The sequence below is a fragment of the Nomascus leucogenys genome, unplaced genomic scaffold (assembly GCF_006542625.1).
Source record: "Nomascus leucogenys isolate Asia unplaced genomic scaffold, Asia_NLE_v1 000933F_68608_qpd_obj, whole genome shotgun sequence".
NCBI classification, from domain to species: domain Eukaryota; kingdom Metazoa; phylum Chordata; class Mammalia; order Primates; family Hylobatidae; genus Nomascus; species Nomascus leucogenys.
In genome coordinates, this window is record NW_022097440.1 from 50,603 (window position 1) to 68,562 (window position 17,960).

The 17,960-nt window shown below is 57.9% G+C and overlaps 2 protein-coding genes and 1 pseudogene across 2 annotated transcripts in view; 2 read left to right on the forward strand and 1 right to left on the reverse strand.

The window, feature by feature from the left end:
* The window catches only part of LOC115834257, a 52,105-nt gene extending 46,294 nt beyond the window's left edge, over positions 1–5,811 (reverse strand). The window contains exons 1-2 of the mRNA XM_030809003.1: positions 5,802–5,811; positions 5,386–5,697 (exon numbers count right to left, since the gene is read on the reverse strand). Of these exons, the coding sequence (XP_030664863.1) occupies positions 5,386–5,697; positions 5,802–5,811 (322 nt within the window). The remainder of the gene's footprint in view (positions 1–5,385; positions 5,698–5,801) is intronic.
* On the forward strand, positions 3,426–3,520 carry LOC115834259 (annotated as a pseudogene).
* On the forward strand, positions 5,715–15,578 carry LOC115834258 (NADPH oxidase activator 1-like). The gene is made up of 11 exons (XM_030809004.1): positions 5,715–5,986; positions 8,499–8,581; positions 10,592–10,700; positions 11,325–11,459; positions 11,719–11,826; positions 12,833–12,892; positions 13,124–13,149; positions 13,286–13,391; positions 15,087–15,132; positions 15,260–15,316; positions 15,491–15,578. The coding sequence occupies exons 1-10, from the start codon at positions 5,810–5,812 to the stop codon at positions 15,295–15,297; spliced, it is 888 nt and encodes a 295-aa protein (XP_030664864.1). The 5' UTR covers positions 5,715–5,809; the 3' UTR covers positions 15,298–15,316; positions 15,491–15,578.
* Positions 15,579–17,960: the final 2,382 nt, after the last annotated feature.

Sequence of the window (17,960 nt, forward strand, 5' to 3'; positions counted from 1 at the left end):
CACCGGTCACTGGGAGGCCGAGGACCCCCGGGGCTGGCAGGAGGTCTGTGCCCTGGGTGATGCCACTTCTCCTATTAATCTCCTTTTGTAGCCGGGCGCGGTGGTTCACACCTGTAATCCCAGCACTTTGGGAGGCCGAGGCGGGCGGATCACCTGAGGTCAGGAGTTCGAGACCAGCCTGGCCAACATGGTGAAACCCCATCTCTACTAAAAATACAAAAATTAGCCAGGCATGGTGGTGGGCGCCTGTAATGCCAGCTAACTCAGGAGGCTGAGGCAGGAGAATCGCTTTAACCGGGGAAGCAGAGGTTGCAGTGAGCCGAGAGTGCGCCACTGCACTCCAGCCTGGGTGACAAGAGCGAGACTCCCAGACTCCGTCTCAAAAAACAAACAAACAAACGTCTGAGTCATTTCTAAGTAAAACATTGAAGCATTAATTACTAAGCATAAGTTTAAGCTTATATACTTTAGTATCTTATTTTTATATGGTATAGGAAAGCTAAATATATTTACATCTGCTAATAAAAAATTTAGGAGACGTATCTCTGTAAAACATGAAATGGTTTTCATCTACAAATACAGTTCAAAATTACTCGCTAAGTTTTTAACTGAAAATTAGGGTCACTAAGTTAACACTAATTAATATATGTAACTGAAACTACTAAATATAAGAGAAACAATTCTGTATGTGAGATGTGTAAGAAAAGCAGAGTTTGTTTTTCTTTTGAACAACATTTGGTGTAGTGATAAGAGATTGTAAATTTTTTTTTTTTTTTTTTTTTTTGAGACGGAGTCTTGCTCTTTTGCCCAGGCTGGAGTGCAATGGCACGATCTCGGCTCACTGCAAGCTCTGCCTCCCAGGTTCACGCCATTCTCCTGCCTCAGCCTCCCGAGTAGCTGGGACTACAGGCGCCCGCCACCGCACCCGGCTAATTTTTTGTATTTTTAGTAGAGACGGGGTTTCACGGTGTTGGCCAGGATGAGTCTCGATCTCCTGACCTCGTGATCCACCCGCCTTGGCCTCCCAAAGTGCTGGGATTACAGGCGTGAGCCACCGCGCCCGGCCATGTAAAATATTTTTATCTTTTGAGTAAACAGAAAAAAAAAGAGGAGAAAGAGGGAGAGGCATTCTGTTTGCCTCACAGAAACTAAGTCTTCTCTCTGTCATAGTAAAGGTTTTTGCTTTGGGAAATCTCTGAATTACCAATTTGATTAAATGAATGGCTTATTTTACAGTGACCCGTGGTCCTATTTTGAGATTGTTTTAAGTCTCTGATATTTGGCTTCCCAAAACCAAATTTCAAGTCCTAACATTAAGGGTTTTTTTTGACCTGAACTAACTTGGACAAAACAAATAGGAACCCCCAGAAGTCCAAGGGAGATGCATGAGGCTTATGTGGTACATTAAAATCATACAGGAAGCATCATCAACTGTGGAATGCTGTTGGAGTTATATTTGTATAAATGTGTTATTAACATATGTTCCAAAATTGTATGAGATTCCTAAAAATTCTGACATGTCTTGGCATATGTTATCAGTCATGATTATGATTATATGTTAAACTGTTTTAACCACAGAAGTAACCAAATTCCCTGCCAATCGCATCTTCACCCATGGCTACTCTAAGTCGTTTGTCATCCGCAGAAAATTACTGTTTTACTTTGATTCTTCTCAAAATGAAGTTTAAGGCTGGGCACGGTGGCTCATGCCTGTAATCCCAACACTTTAGGAGGCTGAGGCAAGTGGATCACTTGAGGTCAGGAGTTCGAAACCAGCCAGGCCAACGTGGTAAAACCCCGTCTCTACTAAAAATACAAAATTAGCTGGGCATGTTGGCTCATGCCTGTAATCCCAGTTACTTGGGAGGCTGAGACAGGAGAATTGCTTTAACCTGGGAGGCAGAGGTTGCAGTGAGCCAAGATAACGCCACTGCACTCCAGCCTGGGCAACAGAGCAAGACTCCATCTCAAAATAAATAAATAAATAAAATAAAATAAGCTACAGTCCAAAATCTGCATTTTCTTCAAGGAAATTCATGGAAAGGACATTGACAAGTATACAGACTTCTGATAACTTGGGAGATCACACCAGTTGACCAGATAAAAACTTCCAGGACTCTTATTTAAAAGCTGATGCATTCATGAGGATTGCTAACCCAACATCATACAGAAAAAGGCAGCCGGGCGCAGCGGCTCACACCTGTAATCCCAGCACTTTGGGAGGCCGAGGAGGGCGGATCACGAGGTCAGGAGATCGAGACCATCCTGGCTAATACAGTGAAACCCCGTCTCTACTAAAAATACAAAAAATTAGCCGGGCGTGGTGGCAGGCGCCTGTAGTCCCAGCTACTCGGGAGGCTGAGGCAGGTGAACGGCGTGAACCTGGGAGGCGGAGCTTGCAGTGAGCCGAGATCACGCCACTGCACTCCAGCCTGGGCGACAGAGTGAGACTCCGTCTAAAAAAAAAAACAAAAACAGCAAATTACATAGAACTGAACTGATAGAGGCCTGAAATGCTTTTTATGATTTTTTGTTGTTACTGAAACCTTGCTGACTCTTTTTATATTTTGTTTTCCAGAGTCGAAAAACCTTTTTCTTTTTGAGCTATTTATAGCTATAGCAATTGGGTGACATATACTTTTGTGAGCAAAACTGAAACATTTGTCTTTTTCTCTACCTGATTTCTCAAAAATCTGGAAGTGATTCATGAGTATTCTTATTTTATGGCAATGTAGTTCTTTGCATGAGTTCAGTAAGAATCTGTTTTCCCTGTAACAGGACACAATTGGAGACCCTGGTTATCCTACCAAGGCTTGGACTGGGATGACGTATTTTTGGATATGACCAGACTGCTTTGAGGAATCGAGGTTCGCTTTATAGAGCCAATAAAAAGCCCCTTGGGACGACTGGACTGGTACCGTTTACATAGTTCCCTTACAAGGTTCTTGGCCTTGAGGTAAGGAAAGAATGTCACTTTCCGACAGATCCAGGAACTTCAAGATAGTTTGGGACCTGGAGGACATTCACCCCCCAGTTCATACAGGTATTATACGTACACTGTGATGGGGAGCCATTGGCTTGGCTTCCTAGACATGGGAAGTGTTTGTTTGCTTTAGAGACAGGGTCTTGCTCTGTCACCCAGGCTGGAGTGCAGTGGTGCAATCATAGCTCACTGCAGCCTCAATCTCCTGGACTCAAGCGATCCTCCCATCTCAGCCTCCTGAGTAGCCGGGACTACAGGTGAGCACCACTATGCCCAGGTAATTTTTAAATTTTTTGTGGAGACAGGGATCTCGCTATGTTGCCCAGGTTGGTCTCAAACTCCTGGGCTCAATGAATCCTCCCACCTTGGCTCCCAAAGTGCTGGGATTATAGGCATGAGCCACCATGCCCAGCCCTCAGGTGGCTTTTAAAAGTCTATTCTGACCCTCTTGTAGTTCATAAGCATGATGATTGCCTCATGTGTAGGGTATGTCTCCCTCTAACGTTGTTAAGACGCCAGCACGTTACCTGTCTGATATGGGGGAAAAAAGTCTGAAATTCCTTATGGCAAAGTTCCAGCCAATTTAGAAAGGAGCCTGTATGGCCAGCCACCACTGTCGTTGTACTTTAGGCAAATCATCAGGCCAAATATAATCCTAAAATTTATTTTACAAGGAAATTGGTCTTACCAAGATTTATCTTTGGTAGAAATGGGGAAGTAGATAAAAATTATGTTTCAGAGAAAAACTATAGCATACCTGTTACTGGATTCTAGCCCTGATCACTGTATTTTTTATTTTCCTACAATCTGGACTAAATCCTGAACAATCTTCTGGCTACAGGTCTCTAAAGAAGAACCTGGCTGGGCACAGAGGTTCACACCTATAACCCCAGCACTTTGGGAGGCCCAGATGAGAGGATCACTTGGGCTCAGGAGTTCGAGACTAGCCTGGGCAAGGTGTCAAGACCTAGTCTCTACCAAAAAAATTTAAAAATTAGCCGGTCCTGTTGGCAAACACCTGTACTCCCAGGTACTCGGGAGGCTAAGACAAGAGGATCCTTTAAGCCCAAGAGTTCAAGGATGCGATGAGTGGGAATCGTGCCTCTGTACTCCAGCGTGGGTGACAGAGCAAGACCTCATTTCTAAGTAAACAAATAAATCAAAAGAAAGAAGAACATGGATTTTAGTTTCTTCATGTTTTTAGTTGTCTCCCTAATGGAACAGGTTTGTTTTTTTCATCCTGGCATACAAATTGGTTATAGTCCTATGTGTTACTTCTGAGAAAATTAAAATTAATGGTGTTTCTAAAAACTAGAGATGATTCAACAGGTGATAGCAGTTGTATAAATTAATGACTTCACTGAGACCTCATGTTTGCCACCCTGTAATGCCATTCCAATTCAGTTTGTGGTGTTCTTAAAAAAAAAAAAAAATCTCCCTGAAATGTCTCCTTCCCTGCTCGGCACGGGACAGGACTACGTGGGAATGAGCCTTCCCAGCAAGAGGGGACACTTTGACCCTCAGATTTTGATAATCAATGCCTTCAAGAAGAAAGATTTTGATCAAAAGGGGGGCAAATGAGAAAGAAAAAAATCATTTATCTGAGGAATGCAAAGCCCTTTTAAACTGTGGGCCCAGAAAGCCTGATGTTAAGTGCCAGAAAGCATCTCAAATGAAACCGCAGCCCCTCACTACCCCTTGAGCCAAGTAACTCCCCACTGATGACACCAAGCCGTGGCCAATCGCGAACCAATGCCATTTCTACAAGCCAGTGAGGTCCTGGGCAACGTTCGAAACCACCTCCTCTCCGACGGGCTCTGTTTTCTTTAAAAACCTGAGCCTCTGTCTTGTTCTCCGTTGCACCTGGTGACCCAGGCCGCCCTCGACCTCTGTGCCTGAATAAACCCACCGGGCACCACATTCTGACCCTTTTAATTATTTTAGGTTGACAACTAACACAGGACTCAGCGCCGGTGGGCAAGAAGCCAAGGTCCCTGCAGGGAGGCGCCCGTCCCTTCTCCCGGGGAGGGCAGGGCGGGCGGGCGCGCGCGTCCCACCGGGAGCGCCTCCTCCTCGGCGAGGGAGCGAAGGGCCTACGGGTCCCGTGATGCCCGTGCTCAGAAGGCGCGGAGGAGAGCAGGCCCCGCGGGACAGGGCGGCGGGGTCGGCTCAGCTCCCCGCGGCGTCCGGCTGCCCGGCGGCCTCCGGAGCGGGCCCTGCGGGAGAACGCACCTTCCCCGCCCCATCGGGACCTCAATTTCCCCACCCCGGGAGAGACGGCGGCCCGCCCCTGGCTCACTCCCAGCTGCGGCCCTCACCTCAGGACGCGCACCCGGCCCGGCCCAGCTCTGCCTTCGGCGCCCAGGCCGCCTACCTGGCCCGCGCGGCCCGAGGTCGCTCACCTGCGGGGCCGGGACCACCCCACACCGTCCACGCCCGGCGCGGAACCTTGGCCCGACTGCAGCGGCTGGCCCGGAGGGCTTTATCCGGCGCACCGAGGCCAGCGCGGGCAGGGCGAGGAAGCCGGGCGCACAAAGCTCCCGGCGGAAGTCCGGCCGGGGCGGGGGCCGAACGGGAGGTGGGCGAGGCCTGAGGGGCTGGAGCGGGCGTGGCCGTTTCGGGCGGGGGCGTGGCCCTACCGGGGAGGGGCGGGCGCCTGCCGCCAGGGGGCGCCGCGGGGCAGCGGGGTTGCACCAGGCGCTCGGCGCCCGCACCTCTGAGACCCCGCAGCCCCGCGCCGCCGCCTGGACCCGGCCCCAGCCCCGGCCCCGGCCCCGGCCCCTCCGCGGGATCCCGGCCCCTTCTCGAGCTCCGCCACGGGCCGCCATGGCCTCTCTGGGGGACCTGGTGCGCGCCTGGCACCTGGGCGCGCAGGCTGTGGATCGCGGGGACTGGGCCCGCGCCTTGCACCTCTTCTCGGGCATCCCGGCGCCGCCAGCCAGGCTGTGCTTCAACGTGGGCTGCGTGCACCTGCTGGCCGGGGACGCCGAGGCCGCGCTGCGGGTGAGCGGGGCGTGGGGAGGCCGGTGCGGGCGACGCCTCCGCCTTGAGCCCCTGGGGAGGGCCCTGCGCCCCTCCCCGACGGTCACGGGGTCGCCCTGCCGCCCCCGACGCAGCGAACGCCCCGGCAGGTGGGAGCCGAGCAGTGGGGGCCGCACCTGAGCTGAGCGAGGCCGGGCTGGGGGGCGCGGCGGTCACCGGGAGAGGCCTGGGCCCGAGGGTGACTCACACCGGGAAGCGGGAAGCTGCTGGGCTGGGTCAGGCCGGAGGGGCCTCCCTGCCCCAAGGGGAAAGCGTTGCGCCTGTGGTCATGGCCGGGAGACCGGGTCAGTCTCCTTCTCTGAGCCCTCAGCCGTCCCCCAGCCCACTCCCCGAAACAGCCAGGAGTGCAGGGTGCCAGGGCGCAGTGGCCGAGGCCCTGCACGGAGCCCGGTGCCCTTCCCGTGCCCGCTCGTGTTCCGGGGCCGCCTGTTCCTGCGCATCCCAAACGCCAGCGCTGCCCACCCCCGCTCAGTCCCAAGCACCCCGCAGAAGCAGGCAGGTGCCCACGGTTATTGAAGGGTCGGTGACAGCAGCGATGAAAAGGAAAGGGAACTGTGCGCTGTGGGAGGGTCTCCACGCCCCTGACTCACAAAATATCCCCCTTGGAGGAGACTGGGCAAAGCGCATGAGACCCCCCTCTCTTGTGTCTTAAAGCTGCGTACAAATTTACAATCACCTCCATAATGATTTCATTTTTTTGTTTGTTTCAAAGATGGAGTCTCGTTCTGTCACCCAGGCTGACTCGAGTGCAGTGGTGCGATCTCGGCTCACTGCAACCTCTGCCTCCCGGGTTCAAGCAATTCTCCTGCCTCAGCCTCTCTAGTAGCTGGGAGTACAGGCGCCCACTACCATGCCCGGCTAATTTTGTATTTTTAGTAGAAATGGGTTTCACCATGTTGGTCAGGCTGGTCTTGAACTCCTGACCTTAGGTGATCCACCCTCCTTGGCCACCCATAGTGGTGGGATTACACACGCGAGCCACCTCGCCCAGCCCACAGTGATTTCATTTTAAAACTATTCAAGAAAGGGAATGTAATCATTAGACACCAGGTGGTTCAGCAACAAATCCTATGTTCGGGGCTAACCCAGTCACCTCATGCTCGTCTGCCTGATTTCACTACAGAGAGGGGACGTGGTGAAAGTCAACAGGACTAATCCACAGCATATGCATATTAGGAATATGGGAACTTAGGCAAGCAGATGGAACAGCTATGATTCATAAAGCCGATCATCTGAGGGGCAGGCCAGGGTGCAGAGGGTGTCACTGGAACCGCTGTCTCTTGGTAGGAGCCTTGCGTGACATTTGGGGCAGACAGGTGGGTTCTGCCAGCCCTGAGCAGCCACCCCACATCAGGGCTGCGTGCCTGTGCTCAGCCGCCACACTTCACATCTGTGTGAACTCGGTTCAACGACAAGCCCCCACTCACCAGACTTGTGAGAGATCATAGCACCCTTCCTGTCACACACATTTAACTGATGGCCACGGTCCCCGTTCAGAACCTTCTGTGTCCTTTCTGAGTCTGGTTTAAGGAAGAGCTGTGCTTTACACACAGATAAACCCATGAAGACATGTGTGTTGTTTTCTGATTCTAATAGATTTCTAGTGTGTCATTTTGCATGAACTATCAAAAAAGGATTTTTATTTTATTTTTTGAGACGGAATCTCGCTCTGTCTTGCAGGCTGGAGTGCAGTGGTGTGATCTTTGGCTCATTGCAACCTCTACCTCCCGGGTTCAAGCGATTCTCCTGCCTCAGCCTCCCGAGTAGCTGGGACTACAGGCGCGTGCCACCGTGCCCGGCTAATTTTTGTATTTTTAGTAGAGATGGGGTTTCACCATGTTGGCCAGGCTGGTCTCAAACTCCTGACCTCAAGTGATCCGCCCGCCTCAGCTTCCCAACATGCTAGGATTACAGGCATGAGCTAACATGCCCGGCCTGTAATGCAGTTCTTTAGCTGGTGACTCTGGGATCTGGGCTGTTATCTCGTCTCCAGTATGTGACAGCCAAGGTTGCCTGAGGTCAGGAGTTTGAGAATCTCTTGAACCCAGAGGCGGAGGCAGCAGTGAGCCAAGATCGAGCCACTGCACTCCAGCCTGGGTGACAGAGCGAGACCCCATCTCAAAAAAAAAAAAAGGATTTTTAAAAGAAAAATCTTGCATAACCCCACTCCCCAGAGGTAACTATTATTAACATACCGAAACACTTTTTTCTGGCCTCTGTTCTTGTGCTCACGGTAAACAAATCGGTTTTAGCCGCACCTCAGTGGGCTCTGCGCCCTGGACGGGCTGGGGTTGGGTGGCGACAGCCCTGCCCAGCAGGAGCTCCAAAGGTCCCTGGACAGGAGCAGGAGGGGCTGTGGGGGGTCCACAGGGGCTGACGGAATTCCGTGGCCCTGTCACCCATCGTGCTGTATCTGTGATGCTGCGTGACCAGGTTACAAACCTTGGCATCCCGTGGGCATTTTTGTCCCCAGGCATTTGACCAAGCTGTGACCAAGGACACCTGTATGGCGGTTGGCTTCTTCCAGCGAGGAGTGGCCAACTTCCAGCTGGCAAGGTGAGTACAGGGGTGCCTTGTTCCTTCTCTGACGGCCCTTTGTCTCCCTGCAGAGTCCACTCCTGCACCTCCTCCTCCTCCCTCTCCATCCGCTCCCTCCTCTTGCCCACCCCCTCCTCCGTGGTTCCTGGCTCCAGGGAAACCTGGGCCGAGACTGTGGTCCTCGCCTCTGCTGAGCGCCACCCTTGGACACAGGTGTTCGGGTCCTCACTGCTTACCTGGGCTCTCTGCACCATGTCCCTTCCTAAAGGAGGAATGAGAGAAGGGAGACCATCGGGCATCGGGACTGCAGACCAGGCCATGCCTCGGCCTCTCTGCTAGACGCTCACAGGCCCCATCCCAGGAGGGCAGGCTCTGTGGGGAAGCGGAGCACAGTCCTGAGAGCCTTGCAATCCTGAAATATCAAAACCCCTGAAGTCTAAAATCCCAAAAAATATAATTCTAGAAAAAATAATTAAAATTCTGTAAAAGATATTTATTTACTTTTTAAAAATTATTTTGAGAAGGAGCCTTGCTCTGTCGTCCAGGCTGGAGTGCAATCACACGATCTCAGCTCACTGCAACCTCTGCCTCCTGGGTTCAAGCGATTCTCCTGCCTCAGCCTCCCGGGTAGCTGGGATTACAGGCATGCGCCACCACACCTGGCTAATTTTTGTATTTTTAGTAGAGACTGGGCTTCACCATGTTGGCCAGGCTGGTCTCGAACTCCTGACCTCAGGTGATCCACCCGCCTCGGCCTCCCAAAGTGCTGGGATTACAGGAATGAGCCACCTCGTCCCGCCTATTTACATGTTTTAAGGGATTTATTTGAGAAACATAAAAACACGAGAGAACCCTTCATTGGCCGATAAAATAGACAAAAATAACATACATTTTTTTCAAGCACAAATTCATGCACGCTAGCGACAGGCTCACGGGTGTGAGAGCTACGAGCAGATGAACAGTGCTCATGAGGAGCTAGGTCAGAAGGGGAAGACGTACGTGCGTAGACTCTGGCTGGTGATTGTGTGCACCTGGCTTTATAACTGGTCATCAAAACACCAAGATGAACAACCCATCTTCTAACAAGACCCATCAAAGGCTTCAGGGACCACCACATACGCAGTCGCCCACAGAGCCAGGATCTCGAGATGTTTTGCCTTTCAGAAAGGCAGATGAATGAAAAAGCCGGCCGGGCGCGGTGGCTCACGCTTGTAATCCCAGCACTTTGGGAGGCCGAGGCGGGCGGATCACGAGGTCAGGAGATCAAGACCATGGTGAAACCCCGTCTCTACTAAAAATACAAAAAAATTAGCCGGGCGTGGTGGCGGGCGCCTGTAGTCCCAGCTACTCGGAGAGGCTGAGGCAGGAGAATGGCGTGAACCCGGGAGGCGGAGCTTGCAGTGAGCAGAGATTGCGCCACTGCACTCCAGCCTGGGCGACAGAGCGAGACTCTGTCTCAAAAAAAAAAAAAAAAAAAAAGAAAAAGCCATCTCCTCCTTTACTCAGGAGTCCTGGCATTCGGGATTATGGCTGTGGGACTGTCTCTTTCTGGATTACGATCCAGACCCCTCTGGGGCAGCCTCTCCTTCAGATCGGCACGGGAAGCCCGCCTGGAGGAGAAGCCTCTCTGGCAGGTGCTGGGGAGCTCCCGGCAAGGCTTGGAAGGAGGCTCAGAGTTTGGAGGGGGAGCCCCCATGGGGTGGGGGGCCTGAGAAGCAGGAGGGAAATAACCAGGGTTCTGCACAGTTCAGAAGAGAGGCTTGGGGGCAGGCAGGGGCCCAGGAAGCTGAGTCTGAGCTGGGAAAATGCTGGAGCCCCAGCACACGGTGACCCCACACCCACTCAGCACACGTGTGCATGGACCCCGGCCCACCAGACCTGAGTGTGGAGACCTAGGCACCGCACTGCCCTCCCTCAGGTCTCCTTGGAACCAGGTGTTGGGGGCGGCTGGAGCGGGGCTGGGTGTGAAAGCTGCCTAGGCCCAGCCCCGTCTCCACCCTGTGCTGCTGAGGGGACCCCTGCCCACAGGTTCCAGGAGGCTCTGTCTGACTTCTGGCTGGCCCTGGCGCAGCTGAGGGGCCACGCTGCCATCAACTACACGCAGCTGGGCCTGCGGTTCAAGCTGCAAGCCTGGGAGGTGAGGCCGGGCAGGGCTCACTGTGCTGCTGGCTGTGGGGCGTCCACGGGCGGCAGCACTGCCACAGGAGGGCCCTGTGGACTGGAGAGCACCTCTGGCCGAAGCTCCTGGTGCCATGGAATCCCCTGGCCACTCCTTGACCCGCAGGAGGTTCTGGTGGCAGTGGAGGTGGAGGGACCATTTTGTGCCATTTCAGGCCACCAGGGGTGGCTCCACCCAGGAGGAGGGCAGAGGCGAAAGGCCGCCGGGTGGGCAGGGAGCAGGCAGGGGGTCGTGCCCACCCTCCCCTGTGCCCCCAGCCCTTTCCTGGCTGCCTGGAATGTGTTGGCACCGAGGGAGGGGTGCTGAGAGGGCCCCTCCACCAGACCCTGGAAATGCACCGCCCTGAAGCCTTCTGGGAATAACATTGTCTTAGGACGAAAAGATGGAAGGGAAAACCCTCCAGTGTGGGTCTGGAGCCAGGAGGGCCCGCCAGCCCCCGACACAGAGTGGTGCAGGGGGGGGCCGAGTGGGGGGACTGGGGGAGGGGCCAGGTGGGGAGATGGGGGAGGAGCTGGGTGGGGGAACGGGGGAGGGCCTGCGTGGGGGATCAGGCCCCTGCCATCACCTTGGCCCCACTCCCAGGTGCTGTACAATGTGGCGTCGGCACAGTGCCAGCTGGGGCTCTGGACAGAGGCGGCCGGCAGCCTAAGGGAGGCCATGTCCAAGTGGCCGGAGGGGTCCCTAAATGGCCTGGACTCGGCCCTGGACCAAGTGCAGGTGAGGAGTGCCAGCCCGGTCATGGTTTTGGGCTGCTGCCTATCACAGCCTCTCAAGACAAATTTCATGAGATGAAGAAGCTTCCAGAGGGAGATGGCTCTAGTGCCCAGTTTCGGGTGCCAGGTGGGGGCTTCCTGTGGCCTGCGGGAAGGGGGCAGGGGGCCCAAGCGGCCCCTTCTGCTCCAAGGTGCAGGGGCTCTGCGGCTGCAGGCCTGGTTGGTCACCCCGTCTGCATCTGCTGGATGCCCACCCCCTCCAGAGACGACGCTCACTGCCGCCACGGCAGGTCCCCAGGGGCGAGGTCTTCCGGCCCCACCGGTGGCATCTGGAGCACCTGGAACCCATGGATTTCCTGGGCAAGGCCAAGGTAAAGGTGGGGGCGGCGTCCCGGGACATCGCGGCTGGTGCTGAGCCCTCGAACTGTGTTCCAGGGATGGGTGGTGTGCAGTCCAGGCCACCGTAAAGGCCAGGAGGGTAGAGAGTGGGCCCACAACCATCCTCAAACTGGTGCCCAGGGCAGGGGGCGGTGCCCCAAATAGGGCTGTGAACTTGGAGGCAGAGCCCACTAGAGCCAGCTGCATAGGAGGGGGCTCCAGCTCTCCCAACAAGGACCCTGTAGGTGCCACCCCGCCCCCAGACTGGGCCATGGCCACAGCCACCGCCTTGCAGCCTCCCAGAGTCCCTGCGTCTCTCTGTGTCCTTTCGTGCCTTTGTGTCTCCCTGTGTCCCTGCCACAGATAGCGAGGTCCCGGGGGGTCCCTGTGTCCCTGCCACAGATAGTGAGGTCTCACGGGGGCGGGGGCTGCAGTCCGACGGTCTGGGCCACGTCACGCCCACACTTGGGTCAGAGCCAGGCAGCACCCCTAAAGTCACAGGAATGGGGAGCTGCTCACCCCCAAAGGCAGGGGGCGAAACATGGTGGAGAAGAACTCCTGGTGGGCAAAGACTGGGTCACCCTTGGCTGGCCACGCCCCATTGACTGGCCACGCCCCCTCAGTCACCTGCGCTGCGCCCTGGCGGACTCCTGTGTGGTCCAGTGCAGCCGCCCAGCAGGGGAGGCCTAGGGGTGGGCGAAGCCGGGCTGTGACCTGTGTTAATGCATCAACTTAGAGTCTGCATATCACAGTAGAGCGCTGTTTATAAGAAACAAAAATGTTTTTAAAGTTGTGCTAAAAATAAGTTAACATTGCAGCAGATGTTTTCCTGCATCAGACATTTCCCTCCACGGTGGTCTGGCAGACGGGGGCCGGGCATGGGCAGCTGTCACCCAGCCCCCGAGGACTTAGAGCTGCGGGGCGCGGTGGGGCAGGCTGCAGGGAGCAGACCCCGCTGGGCGCTGATCCCTGACCCAGTGCCCCCACTGTCCCTGCCAGGTGGTGGCCTCTGCCAACCCCGATGACCAGGGCTGGGGCGTCCGCCCTCAGCAGCCACAGGTGGGTTTGCGGCCCCTCAGGCCCCTGCCTGGCCTCACCCAGCTTTCTGGGAAAGAAAACGCTGCACAAGCTCTGAGCCCTCCTGGGGCCGCAAAGTTCCTCTGATGGGAGGTGTTGGGTGGCCGTCCCATCCCTGTGTGAGACCTGGGGAAACCGCTCTTCAAGGTTCGGGAGGAGGGAGGGTGGCCCCCGACCCTTAACCAGAGCGAGGTTGTTGCTTTGTGTCCACAGGGACCAGAAGCGAACCATGATGCCAGGTAGGAGGGGCCGGCTGGGCCCTGCGAGCACGTCCCTTTCCTGCTGGGCAGAGGGTCCTCCACATGGGGCCATGCGGGCCGGGCACAGGAGGGCACTCAGATGGGTAGGACCTGAGAGCCTCCCTCCTCTCCCTAGGTCCCTAATCATGGACTCCCCAAGAGCTGGCACCCACCAGGGCCCCCTCGATGTAGGGACCGAGGTCGGTGCTGACCACTGCACGTCGACTGCCTACCAGGAGCAGGTGCGTGGGCCTGGGCCTCTTCCCCTGCTGGGGGTCGGTGCTTCTGCTGCCTCCGCGGACCGGGGACCACAATGGGACCAACATGAGGGTGGAGGGAGCAGCTCACTGGGGGGTAGATGGAGCCGGGCTCACCCATGGTCCTGGCCCAGCCTAGCCAGATGGGAGGGTGCCTGGCTGTGCCCAAGGTGAGTGGGCGCCAGCCATCAGGACAGGAGAGAGGTGGTGTCCAGTGGAGACATCCAGGAGGCCGTGCAGGCCCTCAGCCCCCCAGGACCACCTCAGGTTGGCCATGGCCCCTCCCCTCCCACTGGGGTGTGAGTGACCAGGAGTGACCCAGCTGGGGACAGGCGGGAGGCAGGACAGCTCTGGAGGGGCCCTGAGGCTCCCACCCCCACATGGGGGCCCAGCAGCGACCCCATCCCCCGAGTCCTCCCAGACGCCCTGGCACCTGGTAGAGGCGGAGGAAGGCAGGAACCCCAGCTGCTCCCAGGGTGGCAGCCATGGGCGGAGGCTCTGCTGCAGGATCTGGGAGGCCCAGAGAAGGCACCTGCGTTTCACGCTGGGCGCATCTGAGGATGCGATCAGGAAGCAGCCCCGGCACTCTCTCTTTACGGATGCCCACTTCTAGTTTAACCGTGGCATCCCGGGTGCAAGGGCACGCTCCAAGCTGTGCTTCACTGATTCCCTCCAGGTTTGGAACTATTCGCCCAGTTCCCACGATGGGCCTTTAAGCCCTCGTCCTTCCTAACCTAAGGCAACTTCAACCATCTGATAAATCTAATACATTACGATCGAGGCCAGGCACAGTGGCTCATGCCTGTAATCTCAGCACTCTGGGAGGCTGAGGTGGAAGGATTGCTTGAGCCTGGGAGGTGGAGGCTGCAGTGAGCCATGACAGTGCCACTCTACTCCGGCCTGGCGAGAGAGCAAGACCCTGTCTCAAAAAAAAAAAAAAAAAAAAAAAAAAAAAGCCAGGTGAAGTGGCTCACGCCTGTAATCCCAGCACTTTGGGAGGCCGACGTGGTGGATCACGAGGTCAGGAGATCGAGACCATCCTGGCTAACACGGTGAAACCCGTCTATACTAAAAAATACAAAAATTAGCCGGGCGTGGCGACGGGCACCTGTAGTCCCAGCTACTCAGGAGGCTGAGCCAGGAGAATGGCGTGAACCCAGGAGGCGGGGCCTGTAGTGAGCCGAGATGGGGCCACTGCACTCCTGCCTGGGCGACAGAGTGAGACTCCATCTCAAACAACAGCAACAACGCCTGACCCTCAGGGTCTAGCCGGCGCTGGGCTGCGACTTTGTGACTTGCAGGCGGTGAACTTGTCCCCTGCTCAGTGCCCAACTCAGGGCACACGGTTAATGTCGAGCCCACACAGAGGCCGGGGGCCAGGGACTGGGTCCTCAGTTTCTTTGGGGTCACTGGGGAGCCCACCCACCTGGAGCTGCCACCTCGGTGGGCCTGGGGGACAGGGTGCTCCCTCCTGGTGACAGGCAGCCTCTAGGTCTGCAGAGACCCAGCCCATCCTAAGGCAGCCGACTTGTGGCCAGTGCCCCAAATTCAATGCCCACAGGCCACCTGCTGGGCACTGGTCGGGCACACAGGCCACACCCTTGTGTGGGCTCTGCCAGGACAGTACCGGCCTCTGGCACCTGACCGCCCCAGCCCACCCAGCCTGTGCTTCTCTTGCAGAGACCCCAGGTGGAGCAAGTTGGCAAACAGGCTCCTCTCTCCCCAGGTATGGGGGTCCTCAGCGGTGGGTCCCCGGGTGAAGGAGAAGCTGCTGTGGCGCGGGTGCCCGCTACCTCCGCCCACAGGGCCCACTTTGGTGGGAGTGGCTGTGTCAGTCTTGCTCTGTCCTGCAGGGCTGCCGGCAATGGGGGGCCTGGCCCCGGCCCCTTGAGGACCCCACGGGTGCTGGGGTAAGAGCTCCAGATCCTTCCCCTGTCAGTACCTGAGGGAGGCCGAGGCCAAGCCCCATCCCGCAGAATCAGGCTTGCAAGCCCCCTCACCTGCCCAGTCTCTGCCCACACCCCTCGGGCTGAAGATGGCCCTGGGCCTCAGTGGCCATCCCTCCCCCTCCTGCCTGGCCCCAGGGAGCAGGTTCGGGGGGCTCCGAGCCCCTGGTGACTGTCACGGTACAGTGCGCCTTCACCGTGGCCCTGAGGGCGCGAAGAGGAGCCGACCTGTCCAGCCTGCGGGCACTGCTGGGCCAAGCCCTCCCTCACCAGGCCCAGCTTGGGCAACTCAGGTGGGCCAGAAAGCCCCTGGTGGCTGCGGTGGAGCTGGCACCGCCCCGACTGAGGCAGCTGCTGGAAGAGGGGGTGGCAGAGGTCACCACCTCCTGCAGGCCCCACCAGGAGCCCCTCTGAGGAATCTCTTTGCAGTTACCAGCCCCAGGTGAGGACGGGCACTGGGTCCCATCCCCGAGGAGGAGTCGCTGCGGAGGGCCTGGCTGGACGCGGCTGCCTGCCCCAGGGGGCTGCAGCTGCAGTGCAGGGTGAGCCGAGGGCGGGGCAGGGCAGGGGCACCGAGGGGCGGTGGAGGCCCCTCCTCCAGTGCCCGGCCTGACCTGCAGCCGACTCTCCTGCTCAGGGAGCCGGGGCCGGCCGGTCCTCTACCAGGTGGTGGCCCAACACGGCTACTCCGCCCAGGGGCCAGAGGACCTGGGCTTCCGACAGGGGGACATGGTGGACGTCCTGTGTGAAGGTAGGGTGGGCATGGCCCTTCCCAGGCACCATGGTGCCCGGGTGTGGGGGGCTTGGGGCACGGCCTGTGCCATGAGCAGACGTGGCACCCAGAGGCCACGCCTGGGTAACGCCCTGCAGAGCCAATGTCCCCTTGCAGTGGACCAGGCATGGCTGGAGGGCCACTGTGACGCCGAATGGCATCTTCCCCAAGTGCTTCGTGGTCCCCGCCGGCCCTCGGATGTTAGGAGCCCCCGGCCACCTGCCCCGATCCCAGCAGGGACATCTGCCCTAGCAATGCTGTGTCCACAATGCTTTTAATAAAAACAACCCCACTGCAGTCTAACCCTCCAAGCGGGTGTGGGAGGCCGGGCTGGCCCAGGAGAAGCCCCGGGCCTGGACTCCATCCGTCTGCTCAGACAACAGCAGGAGAGTGGGGGTCCGGGCGGGGCAGCTCCCTCCCTCCGCCCCTCTCCGCCCCTCCTGAGGCCCCGTCAGGAGCAGGACCCCTGTGCCTCCGTGGTCTTGCCCCGCTTGCAGGCAGCATGTGGCCCTGCAGTCACACAGCCTGGAGACACCATGAGTCCTGGTGGCCTGTGTACAGAAAGGCACCCAGGGCCCTGGAAGCCCAGTTGCGGTAGGGGGGCGGGGACGCCAGGAGGGGCGGCCACGCAGCCTCTGTGGCCAGCACCACCCTGACGGTGCCCTGGAGGTGGCTGTCACCTGACCACAGACAGAGCCACAGAGCAAGGCCCCATGGTGCTCAGGGCTCAGGAAGCCTCCGGCATCCGGGACACAGCTGCCTGTGGGCTCTGGTGGGGACCACCTCTGCCTTCCCACTAGTCCTGCAACCAGAAGAGCTGGACCGAGGCAGCCCCCAGCACCGCCACCAGGGCCAGCACCATGAACACCACTTTGGCCACCCAGACGCCATGGTTCACTGCCCACCACTGAGCCGGCGCGTCGGCCGGGATCATCCCGGTCAGGTTCAGCATGTAGCCCAGTTCCAGCCAATGTCCACACCGCCCGCCTGCGGGACACACGGCTGTTCAGGGCTGCGGGGCAGCTACCCCAGGACCACGACCCGCCCACGCCCAGGGGAGGCAGTCACCTGCTTTCGGAACTCGAGGCTGGGCCAGGTCTCCTCGCTGAACCCGTAGCCCTCGTGCAGGAGGGTGAGGATGTACAGGCCTGAGGCACAGTAGTCCCGCAGCCAGCGGTCCTGCCCAGGGTAGCTGGCCTCCACCTGGGACCCAGGAGGCAAGGGGCCAGGTGAGGGCCCCTGATCCCCAATCATGTGGGGACCGCCCCATCTGCCCTGGCCAACCCGAGCACGCAGACAACAAGAGCGAGCTGGGCAGTGGTAGACAGCCCCTCGCTGGCCCCACCGACCAGTTTCGTGGTGCGGGCTGCGGCCCCCTCTCGGCAGGCCACAGGCTGAGTCCAGCTGCAGCCGTGGCCACAGCCTCCTACCTGGAGCGGCACGGCCTGGAGCTATCCTCCGCCCGTGCCTCCCCTGGCCCTGCTGGCCGCGCTGCCCAGAATGAGGCTCCAGCATCCTGCCCGGGGCAGCCCTGCACCCTCAGGGACCCTCGCTGCAGCCAGGGAGCCCGGGGCCCACCCACCAGTTTCCAGGGCCTCTGGCAGAACTCCCAGATGGTGGCGTTGACCGTGCTCAGGGGCTGCCCGGAGGTGAGGTTCAGGAAGTGGAAGGTGTAGTAGAAGTTGGAGAAGGCCTGAGCGAGAGAGGAGGTGGCTGTGCCTTCGCTGTGGCCACGCTGGGTCAGATCCCCACCCCACCCGGGCTCCCGGAGACCCTAAGAGCCAGCCTGGGCCCCTCCTGGGCCTGCTGGAGTCAGACAGGCACCTGAGGCCCCAC